Source organism: Mauremys reevesii, linkage group 19 (genome assembly GCF_016161935.1).
Source record: "Mauremys reevesii isolate NIE-2019 linkage group 19, ASM1616193v1, whole genome shotgun sequence".
Taxonomy (NCBI): domain Eukaryota; kingdom Metazoa; phylum Chordata; order Testudines; family Geoemydidae; genus Mauremys; species Mauremys reevesii.
The window spans coordinates 5,256,299-5,280,113 of NC_052641.1; the positions used below are offsets into that span (position 1 = coordinate 5,256,299).

Sequence of the window (23,815 nt, forward strand, 5' to 3'; positions counted from 1 at the left end):
TGCCATCAAGGCTGTCCAAGAGAAGCAATCGCAGGAAGGAGCTAAGGTGATGGCACTATACAAATGAGCATTAAAATCAGGAATCACCTACCTCCTCCCATCCCCAATTGTGACAGATTTATCATTTAAATTAACCCTCATTAAAAAGCATCAAACTAGACCCTGATTCAAATCCTGGTGTCACAAACTGAGGAGAGCTTCCTGAGTGAGGTTTGCTTAGTGGGTTGTCAGGTTTTTTTAGCCTCAAGATGTTGCTTTCGGGGCTTGCCGCTTAGTTGAATGGGAAGCCATACACACAATCTAACGGTGCTTCGTTCACCAAGGCTCCAGCAGCGAGGTTAGCAGTGCAATTAAATTGCAGGCACGTAAGAAGAATCAAGTTTGAATATCTGTCTCCTTCTTTCCTGCCCCCCTGTTCTAAATAAGATGAGAAATAAGAAACATCATGATTAGAACTTAAAAAAGAAAGATCTGAGATGTAGGGTTCACATTTCCATATGATAGTGAAGCATTCTCTTAAATCTCTGGGTCTGGCAGATGTCTGGATAACTGGCCTTCTACATTGTAGTACTGAAGTGTGGCTAGTTAACCAGTCTCTTGTATCTGGGTCAGGCAGGTGTCTGTTTAAATCATCCCTGAAATGTCTGGCATGGGCACATTCCTAGGATGGGCTGTGTTGAGAGAGACCTCTGCTTTCCAGCATTTTAAACAAGAACAATGTTTAGGTTATTTTTGTTAGTGACACACACATCTGCTCCTACCTCAAAATCGCAAGGAGTGACCTGTCTTCTGACAGCAACAGTTGCTTATGGGTCCTGACATTCCTTATTGTTGTTGCAGGCCGTATACCTTTCATTGCTTTTGTTACTGAGGTCTGTCCGTTGCATATAGTTTAGGAGTCCGGGTGGAGGAGACTTTTTTCCTTTATCTAAACTTGTGACAACTTTGTCCAGTTTTCACGTTTATTACCAAAGCAAAAGGAACCTAATTAGGGGCCTTAATCGTCAGAGGCCAGACTCATCAGGGCAAAAACTGGGAGATTTTTTTGGAAAGAGATTTTTCCCTTTTCTATTCAAAAAATGTGTCAATGAATTAGGTAAACAGGACAAGTCCTTTTCTCCCTTTTTTGGGGGGAGATATGACATGAAGCCTGAGCCTTGCAAATTGAACCTGGAGAAAATAATTTAAAACCCAGGGTTTACCTCGTCCATTTGGTTGCTTCAGTGGAATGGTGCATGGTGATTCCCAGCCAGTGTCTTGTCCTAAGAGAATTTTAGTGGCTTCTGGGACTCCTAGCACAAGTACATTGGCCGAAAACTCTGCTCAGGTAGACCCTCTCCTGAAGCAACACCTTTCTAATACCCCAGTTGGTCAAAGACCTTCCCAAATGGGTCAGGGTGGGACCCAGAGGATAGTGGAAACCCTCTATGATCCTTGCAGAGCCTCCAGAAAGGTGGGGTTTTCCACAGACTGACCCATGGGACCTGTGTAGTTTCCTGTTGTTGTCTCCGGGTTCAAGATTTGGTTGACTTTTTGCTTTGGATACAAAGGTTTGCTAAAGTGGGAAAACCCCAAAGAGTCCAAGGAGAAATATCGGACCAGCTTGTTTCTCTTGTTGTCAGTCTGAAAAAACAAAAAAGCGAGCGAGAGAGAAACCCAAACCACGGGAACTATATTTTTTTCATACATCTCCAGAGGCCTCCAGCTCATTTTCATTTGTGACATAAGCCAGGATTTGAACCTGGGTCTCTACAGGTAAAGGTTACCCCATTGTATCATACAGTCTGTTTGTCCCACTGTGCCACCTGATAAAGCCCTGGCATTCCTAACACTTCTTTATTGAGCGTTGGAGTTTAACAGCTAGTCCTAGTAATAATTACTTAACTACTGAATTGGTTAGAAAACAACATTGTCCTACTCTCCTTTATTTAAAAAAATCGGGAGCAGAGCAGATTGAGAGCCATCAGGGGCTTAACACCAGTTCAACATTGTAACAGCATAGCCAGTCAATAGCTGTCTGACCCCAGTGGGAACTGAGTGGCCCATATTCATGGACCAGCAGCCACATGCGATCCAGGTGTGGCTGGAATCAAAGAGCAGGGCCTTTGCCACAGCCACAGTTCAGCAAAAGAAAGTGATGAAGCTTCTGCTAACCAGAGTCTGTTTATGAAAATCTCAGGGGTTAATTCTGATTCCTCAACTTTCCAAGGATCTAATATTAATATTAAAGGGAATTTTCTGACCCTGTCACCCCTGAATTTCAGGTTTCTTTCCTCACTTCACCCTGCAACTTCTCTGCCCACAAAATCCATTCCACCCCCTGAAGAAAATACAGCAGAGCCTCATTAGTTCACACTGAAAATAGACCTGTTGAGAGCTGCAAATTCTGTGTATTAGGACGTAAACTAAAGAAAAAGCAAGAATAATGCATCCAGGCAGTGATGGTGCTCATTGATTTGGCAAGTGTAATTTAATTTTAAATATTTATGATTGATCCTTCATATCTAGGGCAGTGTATTTACTGCTACGCTATTGTAAAAGCAAAGACGTATGCATGAGATGAGACCTCACTGGTAAAGCTGTGCTCAGAGACTGCAGGTTATGGGACGTGTGAATTAGCAAGGTTCTGCTGTACATTAAGGCTCCAGGACACTGCAGGTAGTGCAGGGTTCATGGCCGTTGCTGCAGGATATTGCCACATGCATTTAGAGCTAGTTCTTGTACTGAACTCCTTTGGGGATTGCCACTAGAGCTTTTCCTTACATGTCCAGAGTAGATGAATGGCTGGGAATGCACTGCCAGCTGGTAGGGCATTGCAGGGAATCAGAGCCTGGGTCCCTGGGGGGTGGTATCATTGTGCAATGAATGTGCTCACTTTATGGGTACAGCGGGAAGGAACACCTTGCATTGGTTCTAGTTACCCCCTAAGGTGGTCTCATGAATCATTATTGGTGGGCTTCTAATTAATCCTTCAGTCCTCCACTGGGGAGATGGCTGTGCAGATTGTTGGGAGACTCTTAAGAAGGGAATGCCAGTTATTCATTACAATGCAAAAAGAGACCAGGCATAGTGGCTTAATGGTGGATTCTCTGTACTGCCATGGTGAAGGCCTCGGTTCATCCCCAGGCCTGGTCACCTGTACCAGAGGCTGTGAGAGCTGCTCATTCCCTTGGGAGGGGAAGGATAAAAGGGGATGCCTCACATCTCTCTACTACAGTCCCTTTGGGCCAGTCAGGAATGGTGTTCCCGGGCTCCGCAGGAGTTCCGGCCAGGCCTCCTCTGCCAGAAGGCAATGTGCAAAATATCTGCCTGTTACCCCTTCAGTGACTCTGGCCCTTTGCCTCAGAGATGAGGGATTAGACCATTCTGCTCTGTTCAGGGTCTGAGATTACATGGCCCAGGAGCATGACATCTGCCTCCCCACCGAGCAATCCTGGGTCCAGTACTGACCACTCACCATCACCCTTTGTTCTCCACCCAGCAGAAAGCGCGTTCAGTAGGAGAGTGGAAGGCAAAGCGCAAAACAACTTTGAAGAAACAAACAGCAGCTCCCAAAACTCTAGTGGTAAGTGTGCTCACTCCCTCCTGCTGGTATTGACGATCTCCAGGGCAGGGCAGAAGTTGAATTAACTGTGATTAAAGTAATTATCTATTTAGCAGGCTCAGTCTGTAAAGTATTCAGATACTCAGTGCTTTCCTCAGCATCACCCCAAGGTTTGTGCCATCCTACAGTCTGTTTGAATTGTGATAAGTGGGTCTGCCACTCAAATGCCTTTAAAATTGGAGACAAAGATCCAGACACAGGGGATCTGAGTAATGTTGCTGGGGGCAGCCTGAGGTAAAGCAGGCCTAGTTGTTTGTGGGTAGACAAGTCACGTCTCGGTGAAGCCAAGCCATTTTTCACAGAGCAGCGCAGAGGATTATAAATATAATGGCACTTTGCACATTATACATCTCAGTGATATTGAATGTGGTAACTTTGTTGTACCTGGAGGCTGTTTCAGAGCTCATTATAAGCTGTCCCACTGGATCAGATATATTGCATCAACTGACAAATGGGGGAGCATGTCGCTATCCCACCTTGCTCTGACCAAATTCTATACACACTTGGGAGGACTCAGTTGTATCCTCTTCCTGGGGCTTCCTTCTGTTAGGAACTTAAAACGGCAGCACCAAAGCATAACCCTCAGCCTAGACAGTCACCCCTAGTTTGACTGTTTGTAGAGCTTTTCCTGCAGGAACTTCTTTCTCCCCCACCTGGTAGTTCCCTCCGAGTGGTACTACAGCCCTTCTTATTCTCCGAGATCAGAGCTAAAGTTACACACCTGGAGAGAATCATCATCGATATCTCAGCATCTCTATGCAAGGTTCAATAACCTGACAGCATGATAGCCGAAGAAGAGCCCAACATGTTGTGTCAGATCTGAGAATCTGCCATGCTGCTTCAGAATAATAGAAACATCCTTCACAGTTACACTAACTAGAATTGAACAGCTAAAGGAGAGAAACCCTCCTGCTTCAGAGATGAGCCAACCACTACCTGCCAGGGGTAAAGAGAAACTTCCTCTTTGGGCATGTTGCAAAATTATCCGTCACAGGGGTTTAACCTTCCCCAGAAGCAGCTGGCACAGCTCTCTGGACCAGTGTATGGAAAGGGAGTGGAATGATGTGGGAAATCCCACACACTCCTGTGCAGAGGGCTATAGTGAATTGGAGCGAGAGCTAGTTGTTACTGACCTACTGGGTATAATACTGTGGGGAACAAACCCGAACCACTTTATTCTGGGACAGACAAACAAAGGAATCTGAACTTGTCTCTGTGTCTCAGGCCCTTGTGCTCTCTAGTCCTCCTCCAACAGCTGGGCAGCAGCTCCCGCGGGTGCCAAGAGGTTGGCAGAGTCCTGGCCCCTCTTCACGTCACTGGTGTCCAGTCTCCTTGAGCAGCAAAGCCGGGCAGCTCGAAATGACTGTAAAGTCATTCAGTTCATATGAAGTGCTGGACTCATCGGCGTGACATGCAGCACTTCTCTGAAGTGGCCCCGTCCTACCTGACCGGTCCACTCCCTGAGTCAGATCTCCGGCCTTTAGCACGGAGCTGGGGTTTCAAACAGGTTTACGCCGGTTAGGTGCTCAGCTTTGAAAGCCAATAGGATTTGGGTGCTTAATTCCTCTAGGCACCTGTGAAACCTCCAGCCAATGTGTATTACTTCGTCATTTTTGTGAGCCCTGCAGAGCCCGCTCAGCTATGGGAGCAGGAGCTGAATTATCTTCCTTCCTGTGCATCATCAACAGAACTGTTTTCAAAGGTCAATTAAAGACCAATGAGTTATACCTGCGCAAACTCACTGACAGGTGTGCACAGAGGGTTTAATCTGTAGACAGTTGTCACTGAGAGCATGCGGGCTGCAGAAACTTTTACTGCTGGTGAATACACAAGAAAAGAAGGAGACTGGGAATGGTTGGGTCATTACACTAATTGAATCTATTTCCCTATGTTAAGTTCTCCTCACACCTTCTATGGGTCATCTCGATTATCACTTCAAAGGTTTTTTTCCTCCTGCTGATGATAGCTCATCTCAATTGATTGGACTCTTACAGTTGGTATGGGTACTTCCACCTTTTCATGTTCTCTGTATGTATAAATATCTCCTGTCTGTGTGTTCCATTCTATGCATCCGAAGAAATGGGCTGTAGCCCACGAAAGCTTATGCTGAAATAAATGTGTTAGTCTCTAAGGTGCCACAAGTCCTCCTGTTCTTTTTGCAGATACAGACTAACACGGCTGCTACTCTGACACAAGAAAAGGACTCTCAGATTGGGGGGAGGAGCTGCAGGGCTGGCAGTTAGGAAAAAAAAAATATTTGTAAAATGAGCATATTTGATGTGCAGCCTTAGATAAGCTTGCAGCCCTCTGATGCCTGTTTTATAGCACAGTTGCCAACTTTCATGCAGTAAATAAGCCCCCCGACTTTCACAATAAGCCAACTTCACGTCCACTGTAATCCCCACGTCCTTTTCTGTAGAACTGTTACTTTAGCCAGCCTGTAGCAGTGCTTGGGATTCTTCCTTCCTAAGTGCAGGACTCTGCACTTGTCCTGTTGAACCTCATCAGATTTCTTTTGGCCCAATCCTCCAATTTGTCTAGGTCACTCTGGACCCTATCCCTACCCTCCAGCATATCTACCTCTCCCTCCAGCTTAGTGTCATCCGCGAACTTGCAGAGGGTGCAATTCATCCCATCATCCAGATCATTAATGTTGAACAAAACCGGCCCCAGGACCGACCCCTGGGGCACGCCACTTGATACTGGCTGCCAACTAGACATCAAGCCGTTGATCACTACCTGTTGAGCCTAACGATCTAGCCAGCTTTCTGTCCACCTTATAGTCCATTCATCCAGTCCATTCTTCTTTAACTTGCTGGCAAGAATACTGTGGGAGACCGTATCAAAAGCTATGCTAAATTCAAGGTATATCACGTCCACCGCTTTCATGTCCACAGAGCCAGTTATCTCATTATAGAAGGCAATCAGGTTGGTCAGGCATGACTTGCCCTTGGTGAATCCATGTTGACTGTTCCTGATCACCTTCCTCTCCTCCAAGTGCTTCAAAATGGATTCCTTGAGGAGCTGCTCTGTAATTTTTCCTGGGACTGAAGTGAGGCTGACTGGCCTGTAGTTCCCCAGATTATCCTCCTTCTCTTTTTTAAAGATGGGCACTATATTTGCCTTTTTCCAGTTGTCTGGGACCTCCCCCGGCTGTGGAGAACAAAAATCAGCAGAGCAGACAATGCAAAAGAAACATAAAACATGAAAAAAGGGGGGACTGTTCTGAATAGCATTAGGAAAGTCTGTACTATTGAAAGTGCTTTAAATACTGATGCATTCTTACCCCCTCTTCCAGCCCCTTGAAACAAATCAAATCACTCTCATGGTTCTGTTGAGTCAGCTTGTATCTGCATTGCAACATTGGGAACACCTAAAATAAACTAAGAAAGCCCTTCACAAAAATCTTTTCTCTGTGCTTAAACTTGAGTTTTCGATGGTCTGCTTATCTCTTCACATCATGACAAGCATTGCTGCCGTGTCTCTTTTATTTTAGTAGCTTATGTCTGGCAGGCTGCAGGGAGAGTGTCAGTGGGCTAGCCCAGATCAGTGCTTGGACCGCGAGAACTGAATGACACCAGTGAGCCTTTCAGGGCCAGCTTTCAGCGTGTTGGTGCCTCAGGTGGAGAAGAAAAGAGAGGATGTTCCTTCTGGGTCAAGAGAGCAAAAAATCCCACAGTGTAGGAATTTCAGAAGCCAAGTACTGCACCATAAACACCATCTGTGGTGAACTCTGGAACACAAGCTGTCATGCAGGCCATGGAGTGAAAGCAATGAAATGTCACCTTGTGCTTGTGTCTTTCTTGTTTCACTCCCCCCCTTCCTTCTCTGTATTCTCTCTCTCTAACTCTTTCGTCTCTCACAGTTTCATTCTTTTTCTCTGACCTCCACTCACTGTGTCCTTACGTGCTGTTTCCCGTTCTGCCCTCCTCTTTGGCTCTTCCCTCCAGCCACCTTTTTCTTTCATTCCTTTATACTCCCAGGAATGAGTCCAAACACATATTCTCATTCATGGTGACTGTCGGCTGTGCAGAATTGCATTACTGACTCTGAATGCCAGACAATGCTCTGGTGCCATCTGGATGCCTAGCTCTAGGTGGAGAGCTCTGTGAAGACCTGGTTTGTTACCAGTTAGTCTCTTACCTTCCTTCCGTTCCTTCTTCCCATACATGTGGTGTGAGAAATGTGGGACAAGCACCAGTGTCGTTAGTGTGCTGTGTGTGTCACGTGAGCCACTGATACAAAGCCCTTGAGAAGTAACTGGCACCTTCTCTGGGTAGAGCTCCTGATGCAGCTTTTCCAAGAGGCACTGAAAATTAAAGGCACAACCCCAGCTGCCAGGCAACGGCTGCGGGAGGGAGGGAGAGAAGTGGTGCCCAGAGGTGTGCCCTTGGAGGTGAGGAGGAGTCAGGGTGTGACATGGGGGCAGCGGGAATTGAGCTTCGCAGGCTAAGGCAGCATGCTAGTCTCTGTTCGTAGTGTAAAAATCTTTCGGGGGACTTGAGGCTGTCAGCTTAAGACTAGCCCAACATTTCGATTTTTGTTGAAACCAGCTTTTGTACCCTGAGAGTGCCTGAAAGGTTTCCATGGCGCTTTTAAAGTATTGTCCAGTGGAAACAGCAAAACTCTCCTCTGCAGCCCAAACAGCCTGCACTGAGAGCCTGGAAATGACCTGGATCTTGCTGGCTCTCATCATCTGAGATGAGAGAGGTGCCGAAAGGAATCAAGCCGCCTGAGTAGTGAAAAGGGAATTGGCTTGTTGGGATTCACTCACCATTAACCATTTACAGGCCAGTTTGGAGCCAGGGCTCAGCCCCGCCAGAGAAGGAACCTGACGTGTGTTGTTCATTCATTTCAAACTGGTCTTTACATCCTGAAAACCTCCCTTTTGAGAATTCTCAGGGCCCAAAACTTGTTTGTGATCAACCTCCTGTAACTGGGACAGTCAGCGGAGTCAGGTCATTTGGACCTGTGAGGGGAAGAGCGCGACAGTCAGACAATCACACATGCATTTACTACGTGTTTGATAGCAGAGACACACACACCAAAGGGGGGGCACTGGACTGGGGCACTCAGGAGACCTAGGTTCCCAGGTCCACCGCTGACCTGTTGTGTGACCTTGGACAAGTCATTGCCCCTCTTTGGCTCTCCTGTTTCTTTTCCCATCCTTTGTGTTGTCTAGTTAGACAAGCTCCTTGGGGAAGTGCCCAATCGAATGCAGCCTTGATCCTGCTTGGGGCTGGTAGGCTCCTCCATAACAGCAATAATAACACCATCACCCAGCAGTGCAGGTGGGCCTGGAAGCAGGCCAGGGATGTATGAACTCTGTGCCACTTCTGTAGAGGAAACCAATGCTCTGTACTTGGTCCTGGCCCCAAAGATCCCCTACCCCGCAGTCCAGCCAGGATGGAGGCCCCAGCATGGCAGCATCAGCAGCTCTCTGATTTCCCAGGTGAATAGAAGCAGCTGGTTGCTTTGGGGCTGCTCTCAGCATGACCAGGCTGCAGGGGACCCAGAGTGGATGGATGCTCTGACTGTTCAGCCTTCCCATGCAGCAAGCTGTGCTGGGAACGGCTGTGCTTGGTGGGGGTAACATGGGGGAGGTGTGATGCTGAGACACAGGAGCATTGTAAAGATTACACCCTATAAGTGTATTAAGAGCGAGGGTGTTTAGTCATTGGAACACACTCCCAAAGAACGTGGTGGCTTCTCCCTCTCTTCCTGTCTTCGAGACCAGGTGCCTTTCTGTTCTGGAAGGTGCTTTAGTCGGACCCAAGTTACTGGGCTCAGTACAGGGGTAACTGGGGGAAATGTAAAGGACTGTGTTACACAGGGCTCAGATTAGAGGATCTGATTGTCCCTTGTGACCTTACACTCAGTGAATCAGTGAAAAGGGAGGTGTGTCTAAAGAGTGGCCCGTAGGATGTTGCAGACGGTGGTGTTTTCTGCGAGATCCAGCCCGTATAGCCAGAGGCGATACCGTGCTGCTAGGGTGTGGGAAGGAATGGTTGGAAAGCAGTGGAGCTCGGATTCGAGTTTCGCCCTGGGAGCATGACAGGGTGAGGCCTCGCAGAATTCTGTTGGATTGAGCTCCTTTGGCTCTGCTACTCTCCTGGGCCAGATGAGCTGCTGGGTGGAGTGCGCAGGTTTCATTTTGACCTACAAAAGCCTTCCTGGCCCTCAGGGCAGCGTCTCCCAAAGGTGGGGCCTGACAAGGGTCTAGCTGGGTTGTCTGTCATTTCCCGGGCCCCTACGTGTGCCCAGAAACTCTCCCACCTCCCTCCCGTGTTCTCACTTCTCTGGGCTGGGGCAGCCGGCGGCAGTGTGGGGAGCAGCATGAAGGAAGTTCCTGGAGCCAGTGAGTGGGCAGGAGGGTGCAGGACTGGGAGAGCCAAGCAGGGGGCTTGGGATGGAGCTGGGAAGAGGAGGGAAAGGGAGGTGGAGTTAATACACATCCAATATTGCTGTTGCACAGTTACAGGATTTTTTTAAAAAGAGTGTGTGTGTGTGTGTGTGTGTGTGTGTGTGTGTGTGTGTGTGTGTACAGCCTTTGTGCATCATCAAGCAATAGGAATGCTTTAAACAGTCAGCAGTACTCTGTACCGTATGCTGCACTGTGTATTGCATCCATCCATCCCCTCCCCATAGTGCTACCAATCCATCCATCTATCCATTGTCAACTGACCTTGGCCCATTGCGGATCCAAGCCCTCTTTGGCCTGGCATGTCTTTATCATGTTAAAATATTTAGCAGGGAACCTGCCGTGCTTGGCCAGTGAAGTTTGGCAAGAAAGGCCCCGTTACTCACATCTAGCTCCCCAAGGCTGACCCCCTCAGGGATTGCACCCCTGAGAGCGTCACGCACTGAGGCAGCGATTTACAGTTTTCTGAACGTGGGACAGAGGCCAGTTCACAAACTCTTTTGAGTGACTGAATTAACACTGTAATGGATGCTTCTCCCTCCACAGAGGCTCAACATGCAAAGGTTCCCCACTAGTGGCAGTACTGCCAAGCCTGCAGCTGTAGCAGGCTGCCACGGATAGCTTGAAATGTCCAATGCTCCTGCACCGGGATGTGGAGTACTCCCAGCTTTAGGCTGACTGAGAGCTAGTTGGGAATTCGGGATGTCTGCTCCTTTTTATTACAGTCAGGTCTTGAGGGGAGGGGAAAGCGTGAAAGATGCCCCTTGTCATAGGGAACTTCCACCCAGTATTCCCAGGAGCCCCCACAGACATACACTGGTTTTGGATACAAGACTTGTTACCTACCCAAGTGCTTCCTCCAAGTTTAATTTAACTCTGCTCCCGCTTCCCTGAGCCCGAGAGGCCTAGGAGTTTGGAGAAAGAGTTGGAGGAAGATGCACACTGAATCTTGGGGTTTGCAGCCAGGGTCTCCCAGTCTAAAGGACTTGTAAGGGGCCCCAGGTTTTCTTGTGCTGGCACTTACCACTGTTGTCGAGACCCATTACTGTATAGCCAACATTACAGTGTATCTTAAAAAAACTGCAAACATTTCAAAATAGGAATTCCTCAGACTTTGCAAGCACCAGATCCTCAGTCCAGGGAAGCTTGCTGAGACAAAATACAGTGCTGTACATGTCATAATTTCCTACAAATGGAGAGTCATGCCCTGAAGCAGCTGACTCTGGAGGTATGGTATAGGAGTAAGGATAAATGAACTGAAGAGGATGCAGCAAGGTCTCTGCCAGTCTCAATGTCTAAATCTCTTTCTTTTTTGCAGAAACCGCAAGTCCCCTGATTTCAAATCCTTTCCCGCTTTTACAAAGTAAGTGTGATGGATGTTTGTGGGGCACCTAGGGGGTGTCTCCACCCAGCCTTGGTGGTTGTCCTGTCCTGTTAGCATTTTTCATGAATAAGTGTTTTTTATTTCTGGGTGTCTGCCAAAATATAAAAAGCATCACTTCTGTCTGTGGCTCTTAAGGGTTTACATGAGATAGAAATGAACCCAGGGTTGTGAGGGGACAGCCAGTGCTGTGTGTGGCTGCTGTGTCATTTTGGATCACTTCCAACCTTTGAGTGTCAGGTTTTATCAAACACGGCAGAAACACACGTTCTAATAGACCAAGGCTTGAAGTTTAAAAATGAACTCATTTTTGAGTTACATGTATATACAAGAAAACATCTCTTAATGGCTCAGCACACTGAGCTATTAGTGAGGTAAGAATGGGCATTGTGCCACTGGCCGACTCTTTGGTAGTGGGTCAGTATTTAATGTACAAGGATTTGGGTTGACTCTTAGGAATGGTGAAGCCATATATTCCAGAATAAACAGCAGCATTTCATCCACATGCATGATTAAGGTCCATTCAGTCATTCCTGCACCCCATGTGCACACACACAATCTTTTCCTTAGATTTTAGCATGCACTTCATCAAGCATGCCCGAATTTTAAGACATTGGTTGATAAGGAGCCTGCCTGGTCTCCCTGCTTGTCTGGAAAGCTCTGGTTCAGTTGCAGATAAGTAAAAAGAAAGACCTGGCATTTTTACGTGGCCAGAATTTAGACCAGGGGTAGGCAACGTATGGCACGTGTGCCGAAGGCAGCACGCGAGCTCATTTTCAGTGGCGCTCACTGCCCAGGTCCTGGCCACCGGACCGGGGGGCTCTGCATTTTAATTTAATTTTAAATGAAGCTTCTTAAACATTTTAAAAACCTTATTTACTGTACATACAAAAATAGTTTAATTATATATTATAGACTTATAGAAAGAGACCTTCTAAAAATGTTAAAATGTATGACTGGCACATGAAATCTTAAATTAGAGTGAATAAATGAAGACTCGGCACAGCACTTCTGAAAGGTTGCCGACCCCTGATTTAGACCGACAGTCCTTCAAAACACAATTTGTCTCATTGTCTCCACTTGACCTGAACTCTGCAACCAAAGAAAGAATGAAATAGAGGGTTGGCCCTTGACAGGATTGTGTTGTCCTGTGGCGATCCATAATCCATATCTCGTTGGGATTATGTAGAGTAGCAGATCCAATATCATAGCAAGCAATTGGGCTACTATTTAGCTGAGCCTGTCTTTGGGGACAGTCTGATTTTGGAGAGTCTATAAGTAGGCAAAAGCTAGTTTTCATTTTAAAAGCTTTAAGCAGCTGAGATCTATTTGAATGTGCAGGCAGCTTGCTAGGGCTGGACATTTGTTGTGGTAACATTTCCCTAAGAGCCACAGGACAGTCTTTGTTTCGCTCTCTCTCTCACTCCCATTCACGTGGGTGGAAGACGAGCACTGAGGATCATTTTAGGGCTAATGCAGGCCGCTTCCTGGCCATCAGCTGAGGCAGCTCTTGTGAATTCTGTCCGTAAGGCTGGGGAGAGAAGGGCAGTGCATTGAGAGATGGTGTGGTCTGGTGAACCGATCTCTCAAGCTCATCCTTATTTTATTCTAAATGAGTAAGTAGCACAGGAGTGGGGGAAAGGAGTGATTTGAAGGGGAAGAAGTTTGCACGAGTAGCAGGGCCAGCGAGGTCATTGCAGGCCTAAGGGGCAATGTGCGAGGCAGTATTTGAAGGACCCAAAGGGAGTATGAAGATGAGTGGGGTTTGTCAGAACACGGCACAGGCGGAGGAGTAGCAAGAGGGGAGGAATGGCTGGTAGACAGGACAGAGCTGGACCCAGGAAGGTGAGGTGGGGAGCTGGCATTAGAGGTGTGTGGAGAAGCAAAGCAGGGGGAGGTGATTTTGATTCCACAGGGAGCAAAGATGCTAAATTGTTTCCCCCCGTTTAAGGCGGGGTAAGGGGAGACTGTTGATGCCTACCTCACTGCTTTGCGAAGGCTTGTGATCTGTCCCCCTGCAGATTGGCTGTATTTTCTAATCCCTTCGCAGGCCGGGGGAGAGCCATCGAGACCTGCAGCCAAATGGATGGGAGAGACTGAGGATTCTGAACAATTTCAATCTGAACTGACTCCAAAGGCTGATAGGAAAAGATTTTAAGGGGGTTAAATGATTAAGGGGTTGATTTCTATGGAGGTGGTGGAGCAGCCGGAGCAAAGCTTGGGGCTTGGAACAGTGTCATGATTTGTGTTCACATTTCCTTAAGAGACCTCTATGCCACGGGGCAACTGGCTGATGAGTATGTGGGTGTCAGGTCTAGTTATCAGAGGAAACACAAGGGGAAATGGCCCATACCTGGGACCCCAGAGTGGGTGTTCCCCAGGTAAACCCACGCAGGAGAGAGGACTTACTGCCGCAAAGGAAAGGACACCTGAGAGGGGCTCCAGGGGGAGTGGGAAGAAGCGATGCCATGTCTGTAACGGACTGGGTCATTCCCCAGTCTGTAACCCACTAGTATAGTTAGTGTAGGTGACAAGCCCTTGTCTGTGCTGATCCACAGAGGATCTGAGTGGTCACAGACGCCAGCTATGGAGCCTTGGCCTATTAGCTGGTGCTGCAGCAGTTGGTGCTTTTTAGCTCTGGAGGGTCCCCGTGCGTCGACCAAGAAAACGGCTGCTTCACACGTCCACTCAGGAGGAGCATGGCCCCAGAGGGGCGTCCTGCATCTCAGACCTGTGGAGTTAACTGTATCCCTCCACCTCGGGAGGGAGGGAGTTACACAGCCAGCTCCTCTGGAGCATACGATGCAAGTTTAAGCCACAGTCCAGCTCGGCTACATGGTCACGCTCAGGGACAGATGGAGACAAACGGCTCCGCTCGCTCACAGAAGCTGCAGGCTGCCTTTGTACGTGAAAATGAGTAGTTGGGAGAATGGAGGGCTCTTCCCTCCCCACCCCCTGCCCCGGCCAGGGAACAGAGATAGGAAGCTTAGAACCCCTCCCAGGTGTCTGTGAGAATGCAAATGGGCTGGGGATTCTGCCCTGTTCCCCACACAGTGTGTGGACCAAGCTGGCTCCGGTGCAAGGACTCTGAGGCCAGTTGGAATGACTGGGAAAACAGGTCTGCTGCCACCCCTTGTCTTGTAAACTGGGGTGTCTCCACAGTAGAACCTGACGCTCAACCATCCTGGAGATGGGATAGAGCGAGGAACTGGTTTCTGGAGAGAGAACGAAGGATTGTCCCTCAGAAGAGAAATGGTTTCCTCATACCCACATAGCCTAGCGTGGGGGACTGACACCCTGAGAAGGCATGCCAGAGCTGGGGGCCCCACCTGACAATAGGGAACCAGAGCCCAGGAGTTACGGCTTGGTTAACACCAGCTTTGCAGGGGCCAGGCCTGTCTTGATCACAGGGGTGCTGCCTAGAAACCCTAGAGTGAAGCCATGGTGACTGGCACTGTAGGGGATGAGGGCTCACTGCCTGCCTGATGCCCCAGCAGACAATCAGAGGAGAAAGTGGTAGGGTCAGGTCCCAGCCTCATCCCAGAAGTTCTGTGGTAATGGGGGCATGTGAGGGCGTGTGAAATCTTCCCATACGTACCTGTCCAGTTTGGTCAAAGGGGGTGATAGCAGATGCTGGCACCATTCAGCTTTGATGCGGGGAGATGTGTGACATATTTGGAGCTGCTCTGTAATAACTTCTGAGTACTGTATTCTGACCTGGTTATGACTGGATGAATACGCTGGTATAGTTTAATAGGGGGCTGTTGAGAAAAACAGAGAGGAAGGAAAAGAATGACTCAGCATAAGGCTCGAGAACACAGGAGATCACAGAACTGAGGCAAGTTTAAAAAAGAACACCCCCGAGAGGGGTGTATTGTTCAGGGGAACAAAATTGAGATGCAGGGACCAAGTAGGCGTGTCTGAAGAAGTGGGTGGTATGCCTGTAGGCAAGAGAGAAATGTGTGCAGACTGTTGACTGTTGTCAAATCCTTCTTTTCTAATTGCTTTGGTCCAAGTGCAAAATAAGGAATCCTCCGGTTTAAGAAGGCTGTCTGGTCACTGTACAGCACTGCTCTCAGACCCCGGAAGGGAATACGCCTAGGCCCAGTAACTCAGACAGATCTGCTGGGAAAAGAACGGTTGCTATGCAGGGTGTTGTAGCCCAGGGCCCAGTCTAGGAGTGGGAGAATCACAGAATTCCAGCCCAGGAGAGATCAAAGCCTGGTACTTGAGGGGGTGCATTCGGAGGGGACAGAGAAGAGGGGACAAGAGGTTCAGCTAGCACTGAGACCATGACGGGGGCATTTTGGGTAGTCTGGAGGGGTGTAAGGCAAGTGCCAGGTAGGTCACAGAGGTTTCACTAGTCTAGGCAAGAGTCCAGGGCATGACACTTCTGTAGCAGGGCAGAAAGGAAGCACTTCAGAGATGTTTGGGAGGAGATCAACAGGAGAGGAGTCAAGAATGATACCTGGGGGTGGGCCATTCCCAGCAGGGATGGTGAAACAATCTCCTCTGATGGGGAGGTGAGGGATTGAGAGAGAGCTGGAGAGTACTTGGAATCCAAAGGACAGCAGGAAGGGTGGGGAGTGGAGAGAGACTAGCACAAGAACAGAGTTCAGGAGAAATGGGTAGACAACAAAGGGACGGGATAACTAGGAGAAAGAAGGTGCTTTTTAAAAATAGAAAATTGGAGAATTTAAAAAGAGAATTGAGAGGGAAAAAAGAAAGTAGGTGTGGAGTCCAGTGGGATGAGATGAGTTTGGAAGGAGAGATGAAGAGGATAAAGAATTGGAAGAAGGAAATAAGCAAGAAGAGAAACATGCAGCTTTAGGGTGCTGGATTTAGTGTAATTGATTTATGCGCCTTTATTTTGCTGTACTTCCCAGAAAGATGTCCTGTATCTCTGAGTTTGGGGTGGAGGAGAGGGGTGGGTTTTTTGAGCGTTTATCTTCAGGACCCTGTAGAATTGTGCAGAACTGGCCACAGAATTTACCTCTTGATACAGAATTGAGCAGCAGAATTTCAACTTTTTATAATTTTATAACACTTTTTTAAAAGTGAAGAAAACTTTCAAAATATGAACCAAATAGAAATTAATGCAGTGCTGTCTTCCTGAGTCTGTCGGCAGCCTGAAACTGACTCTGAGCATTGTGAATTGCCCCATTCATGTTAATCATATTGACTCTGAAACCTAGGGATAGTTTACAAGTTGCCGTTGTTAACTATTTCACTGCTGATCATTTTACTAGAAACTTCCAGTCTGTATGTCTATCCCACATTCCCGAACAGCTTCCCACTCCACCTCAAGTGCCAAAACCCCTAAATGCCTTGTGTTCAGCTGCCAAAGCCTCCTGCTTTCCCCTAACAACCATTTTGATTTAGTTATAATATTTCCAAACTTCCACACCATCGTGAGAATGTGGCGGTAGGATAAAGGGAATGATGTCAAATTAAACAAAGTGCTGAGCTGAGCTGGAACAGCCTCAGTGTTCCCCTCATTTCAATGGGACAGATGCTCATATAGATTCTGCCTGTTGTTTCGCTGACGTGTGTTTAATCCCTACAGTTGTTTTCCGATGCCTCGGCTTCCTAGGTTTCTGTGCAGGGGGCCTTGTTGGTTTTCCCTCTCCCACCGTATGCAGCTCTGTTCTAGTTTCCGTTCTTTGCTATCTGAGAGGAACGACTGCAGGGTTGTAGCCAAGTTAGTTATGCCTGGAAAGTGAGTGTTCTGGACCTTTTGAGATGCTTGCTAATTCCTTTGTGCATATGTAATTTGCAGTGGTATTTCTCAGTAATAGAATGTAAGATCATATTTTTCCCTACAAGTGTAGATAAACATTGGTAGTATATTTTAGCACTGAGTATTACTCTGTGTATGCCCGAGAGAGTCCATAAGAATCATTTATATGCAGAGTATACATTCTGTATCCAAACTACTCTTGTGAAGTGTAACATCACAGACTAATGGTGCAGATGTGCTGGCATATATGAAAATAGAGAATTAAATTGCAACACTGACAACATTGCTATACAAGGTGTCTTGATAGCACATCTTGTGATCAATACACGACGACTAATACTATTGTTAAAACTAAGCAACAGAAAATATACTTGTATGTCAGCTCAGTAAAAATTAAGTTTTCAATTTACTTCTCCTTGTCAGATTGGAAATAAACTAGCATTCAGCTCATTAGTGGTCCAAGTGTGAGTCTGACTAAAGACATAGTTTTAACAGCATTTCCATCTCTCTCCTCCGACTGGCAGATTAGCTGTGATGCTCTGCTCAGGCCCCTGGCGCAGCTCCGTTTGCTTTGCTGCACTCCTGCTCTGACCCTCTGTCCACCCTAGCAGCTCAGAGTTGCTGTGCCCACTGCCCAGGGCAACCAGCCTTCCTTGGTCTGATCTTGACTGATGGCCAGAAAGCTGCTTGCCCACACAACACTCCTACTTGTGCCAGCTTCTGGGTAGCAGGATTTGTCACAGCCTGATGCCCTGCTGGGGGTGCCAAGCTCAGACCTCCTGCCTCCAACCCCCTCAGAGCGCTGCCTTTCCCTCTGGCCTAGTCTTGCTCAGGAAAGGAGGCAGAGGCTGGAAATGACAGAACTGCTTCTAAAATTAAATTCAGTTAAAGACACAAAAGAAACTAAGAAGAGACCAGGTCTGCAGAAGCGATGGGTTACAGGACTGTGTATTTTGTAAATGTGCACCCGGACTAAAGCCCCAATCTTGCAGACATTTCTGCATATGCTTAACTTCAGTAGTAGTCCCGCTGACTCCTAGGGGACTTCTCCCGGGAGGAAAGTTAAGCACAGGCATCAGTGTGTACAGATTTAGAGCCCAAGGCCATAATTCAGGAAGTCACATGCTTAAGTGCTATCCTGAATCAGTGCCTATTACCTAACTATGGGCTCGATTCTGCAAACCCTTATTCACATGCGTAATCAGCAGCTCTTCTGACTAATGGTTTGCTGGCTTGGGCTCTCGGGCACAATAGAGTTCCATTATGAAATGTGCATGTGTGCTATTTCTCGGCACGTTCCATGTGACTCTTCTGAACTGATCTCTCCCGCACAGAACCTTACACCTGTGGAGCTTGTGGAATCCAGTTTCAGTTTTATAACAATCTGCTGGAGCACATGCAGTCCCATGCAGGTAAGCCAGGCACTTCTGATTTATTTTTAAAGACTTCAGATAAAGCAGAGAATTAAATTCTGCACTGATTCCTCACACTGACCCAGTTGTGTGTCCATAGAGCTTCCTGTGTTTACACTTTCCAGTGTGCCAGTAATTCTACCTCTTATCTGCAGAAAAAAACAAGAGACCAGGGAGCACAAGGCAATGCCTACAGGAGTGCCAGGCTCTCCGATATCTGGTTGTGTTTGTATCTGAGGTCACTTTTCAAAGGAAGATTGAAAGCATGCATGGCATTTGTGCAGAGCATATCAAATTAAATCACTCCTGTCTCATTTATCCCTACAATATCCAGGTACTAATCAGTCACCTCTCCTATTGGGGTCAAAATTCCCTGGGCAGATGAAATCCCTTGTCCCCTCAAGGTAGTTATCCTAAAACTGAGAGACGGCTTTTGTCCCACAGATCCTGTCACATGTTTGTATTGACTAGAGCTCTGTGGGGGATGGAAAGTCTATTTCACGAAGGCTTTCATGATTTCCACATTTAACTTCACTCCTATAGAAATAAACCGTGAAATTTCTACTTTCTCCATCAAAGACAATTCTAGGAAAAAATCCATTTGGAGTCAATCGAACTGTTTAAAAAAATCAAAAAGGGACATTTTGACATTGTCCAAATTTCCCCTCCAAAAAACCATTTGGGTGAAATTGACACACTTTCGCGAAGTGTTCCATCTTTGAAACTGCATTCTCCAACAGAAAAGCCTTTCTCCGTGTTTCGACCAGCTCTAGTATTTACCTTGTGTGTTTGCACTGGGAGAATCTCCATCTCTCCTTGCACTTGGAACACAGTGTAAGCACACAGTGATTGCCATGACTCTGGGGAGAATCCCTGACTCATAGATGGGGTGGGAAGGGATAGGAGAGATGGGGGGCAGGCAGGGACATGTGCAGTGAGGGAGGAATGTCAGTCTGAAGGCCACATGTAAGTGTTTCAGAAAAATGATCATCTGCAGGCTCTTCCTCTTCACTCCATCACATGTTCTGCGCTAATAAACTCACAGACCTCGTTTCTGTATATTCTGCGGCATGTATGTTATTAGCTTAGGATACAGTTGTGTTAACATTATTTTTATTCTTACTGAGCTGTGCCCTCTGTCACCTCACCCTGCTCTCTAGATACTTATAAATCACAGTGCTCTGATTGGCCGCAGTCCTCAGAATGTCCCATCCCCATGTCCACAGAAAATATAATACCCTCCCTGCCTATCACCTAACTTAACCCTCGTCTGACACCTGTCCCTTGCACCTCCTTTCTGCCTATCTTGGATCTTCATGTGGTGCCTATCGCACCATGGTACGTTAGCTCCCCATCCTTCCCCCCATTTCCCCCCCGCAAGGGAGAGTTCGTTTTCCCTCCCATTTCCCACTAAGAGTAATAATGGCTTGGTATGAATTACTTTGTATTTATTATCTGGGTTTAAGGGAGGGGCAAGGCAAAGAGGGTGGCATTGCTAAAGGCAGCTTTATTTATTGGGATGGCAGATTCTGAAGGTGGTAACCAACCAGAGCAATGGTTGAAACAATATAATGACCACAGTTACTGAGAGAGACCCCGTAGTCGCGCATTCAGTGCAGAGCTCTGCATAACTGAGAAATGCAGTTGCAGGTGAGTGTCTGTACTGCACCCCTGCGCTCTCAGTGGCAGGGACTCTTTGGCATACTGTTGAATGAATGAATGAATTGCATAATCAGTGGCACACAGCACGGCTTGTATCCCTTCGCCAGTTGGACTGAGGAATCTGGCGTAACTGTGGATTGTGGAGTACAGTATAACTGTGCCCCTAGTAGAAGCGTATTGCCCTGAGGCGTGTGGGATCTGGTATAACGGCACATTGGACGCATTTGTTGTCATGCAGAAATCCAGTTTAACTTTCAAAACATTTGTAGTAAATGTCTAATCTCTTTTTCCACTCCAAATGAGGAGTCCATTGGTCCCTCCTCCGTAAGTGACTGAAGTCCAGGAACATGCTGCTAGCCCTAAGGAGTGAGAGCAGGGGCTTGTTGGCACTTCAGTGATTCTGGAGGCTAAAAGGGTAATTAGGGAAGATTATAGCTACACAATGGGAAGAAGTGATTAGAATGTAAATTGGAGGCTGAGCTGCAGCACTAGAATGGCAGAACACAAGGCAAAGGAATTTGTTCTGTAATTACACAGTACAATATCCAGCTTTCACTCCCTTTAGGGTACTTTGTTCAGGTCGAGTGCTACCATATAATGCCTTTTCTGCAATCTAGTGCTAAAAAATAAAAAGGACAACTAGGCTGAACCTGGATTAAAGGATTGGAGGCATGAAGAGAAATTAAAGAACCATGATCTATATAGTTCACAACCTGACTGATAAGGAGGATGAAACTGAAATGCACAAATCTTATTAACTCCGCATTGAACGCCAACGGATAATTGCACATAATAAATCCCCTAGTATTATGAAATAGATAAAGGAAATACCGTTTTTCCCCTGCCAAGACCAGAAGAAGGCTGACATGTGAATGGGCCTTAATGGAACAAAGTTAATAGCAGACACGAGGCATGTCTCATTAACCTACCAGTACATGTGCTGAGTTAATGCCATTTCTGATGTTTGCTATGGAGCAGTTAGAATAGATAAACTTTGGGAAGAACCAGTCGTTTCTGATTCCTAGTTTATCATGTGGGGACGCCTGCTTCTACTTTCTCCCCAACCTCCTCTAGGGACGTGATGTACTAGTAGCCTTTCCTCCAGCTGATCGCTGTCTTGGAGCATGGCACAGGGCCCTGCAAACACTGAACAGTCCATTCTGGACACACCATGTAAAGCTTTGCGTCCCTCAGACATGTCGAGGGACCCATGACATGCCCACACAAATCCCTACCCTGTTATACCTGATCTTCTGCTGCAGAATAGCAGCTTAGTTAGCCAGGTTGTGTTCTGGTTCCATGCATTTCCTGTATCGTCTTTAAATGACTTCGGGTGGGATGTTGGTCCAGTGTGTTGCCAATGCAGCACCCAAACAAGGTGTCTCTCTCCCAGCTTCCAAACTCAAAACTCTCTTTTTCTGTCAGGCTGCTCCTTCTCCCATTAGCTCACTGCAGGCTTGTGATTGGTCCAGTGGACTGCTTGTCAAGATCAACCCATGCAGAAGCCTCCCTATTGGCCACAGCAGAGGTTTTTAGTTCCTTCAGTCTCTGACTCCAAGCATGCTGCTGTAGGTCATGCCTCCTTGGTACGGCTCCTGTCCCCTCTTACGTTGGTTAGCCCACCTAGAGATTGATGAGCCAGCCGGCTACACAGTCACATGAGGCTCTTTTCGCTCATGCAGTAGCCTGTGCATTAATATCCAGAGGTCCCAGGTTAGCTCCCTACTGCTGATGACCCACCCAGCGGCGTGATGTTACACTGGGATTGGGGTCAGAGCACCGTGGCAGCCATCTTAGCTGTAATCCTTTTGGTAGGGACTCAGACCGGGGCTACAGGAGCTGGGAAACCCAAGTGGAAATTACATGAGGATTGGTTGTTTTCAAGCCTTATGATAATATTGTTCTCTACTGTGGGTAGTATATCTATTAAATGCAACAGAAAATGTAATAAATTGGTGTCATACTAATTAAGGAATACAAAAGTAAATGTTAAGTAGTAAATGGAGATTTTCCCCTTTTCTGTTCTGCTCTCTTTAGCCTGCTGTCTTCTGGAGAGTCGGCATTTCTTGTAGCCCCACAACCCATCCTGGCACATGGCTGGCATTGTGTGTGTGTCTCCCTTAATATCGTGGGGAAATGCTCTTCTTACGCCTCTGATTAACTCCTTCTTGTTTATGCCCCACAGCTGACAATGAGAACAATATTGCCTCTAACCAACCCAGATCACCTCTGACTGTTGTGGAAGAAAAATGGAAACCACAGCTCCAAAGAAACAATGCCAATAATAGTATGTAGCCATGTTTTCTCATTACGTTTCCCTGTAGGCCTTGGACCAATGGCTCTGTACCTGGGGTGGGTCACAGCAATGGTTCAGGCAGGGCGAAGCCCATGTCCTGCACCTGTCGGGAGTACTTCTCTCATGTATTTTTTCTCAGTTAGTCACACCAGATCTCAGGTGCCATTAGCACCCTATAAACTATTGTACTCGTTCCCACTAAAGCGCCTTTGAAATCTGTAAAAAGCAGCAGAGTCCTGTGGCACTTTATAGACTAACAGACGTATTGGAGCATGAGCTTTCGTGGGTGAATACCCACTTTGTCGGATGCAACCTGATGCATCCGACGAAGTGGGGATTCACCCACGAAATCTCATGCTCCAATACGTCTCTTAGTCTTTAAGGTGCCACAGGACTCTTTGCTGCTTTTGACAGATCCAGACTAACACGGCTCCCCTCTGATATTTGAAATCTGTGTAGAGGCTATCTGGAAACTAATAGAAATGTAGTCATGGTAGGGAAAAAGGCTGAGAGAGAGCTCCTGTCTCCGAACTCATTAACAAGACTAGTCTTGCTGGGAGTTGTAACTTCTGGTCTGAGTTTGGATTTCCTTGCCATAGGGAAAGAGATCATTGCCCTATGCATCACCAGAGAGTTACTGGCAGCCAACAAGGTTCTAGCTCAACCACTGATTCGCTACCAGACTTTGGGCAAGTCACATGATCTTGTGTTTCAGTCACAAACCATGTGGGAAATGGGGGTATTTTTAAAAAAAAATAAAAGCAGCAGTGATACAATACCTCAGCTGAGCTTCCCTGTGGAAACAGGATGCATTAAAACCCTAATATTTTGTGTCCTATGGTGTGTCCAAAAATGGCAGAAACAACAGTAAAGCCCAGCAGGCGTCACAAAAACTAGACTAGAGCTGGGGAAGGAGAAAGAAAACCTTAAACTGTACAGGCCTGAACATCAGAGTATTTGACCAAAAAAGCCAGACTTCTTGTACATACAAAACGGAGGTTGATGCAGCTCTTATTAAAATAATGTGATGCTAAAGTGAGTCCTGAATTCTAAATAGAAGAAGAATGGAAAGGCCAACCTAGCACACTAAGACATACGAGGTGAATCGAAGATCTAACTGCTAACCCCGATGCACTGTAAACCAGTACCATCCTTGATTATAACTTAATTAGACAACTCCTAGATCAGTGCCACAGAGAGGTCTCTGGGGAGGGACAGAGGACAGCTGCCCAAGGCCATGATGACGGCTGAATCCTGCATAATCCACTTCTGCTGTGCTTCTGTTACTGAATCAGGGAA

The 23,815-nt window shown here is 47.0% G+C and overlaps 1 protein-coding gene across 16 annotated transcripts in view; it reads left to right on the forward strand.

Moving 5' to 3' along the window:
* Positions 1-23,815, forward strand: part of ZNF618 (zinc finger protein 618) — a 268,840-nt gene that overhangs the window by 243,105 nt on the left and 1,920 nt on the right. For 10 of the 16 annotated variants that reach the window (XM_039506105.1, XM_039506106.1, XM_039506102.1 and 7 more), the window contains 4 exons: positions 3,482-3,565; positions 11,344-11,388; positions 18,481-18,558; positions 22,406-22,507. In XM_039506105.1, coding sequence (XP_039362039.1) covers positions 3,482-3,565; positions 11,344-11,388; positions 18,481-18,558; positions 22,406-22,507 — 309 coding nt within the window. The remainder of the gene's footprint in view (positions 1-3,481; positions 3,566-11,343; positions 11,389-18,480; positions 18,559-22,405; positions 22,508-23,815) is intronic. The other 6 variants (XM_039506113.1, XM_039506104.1, XM_039506116.1 and 3 more) reach the window with 1 other exon arrangement.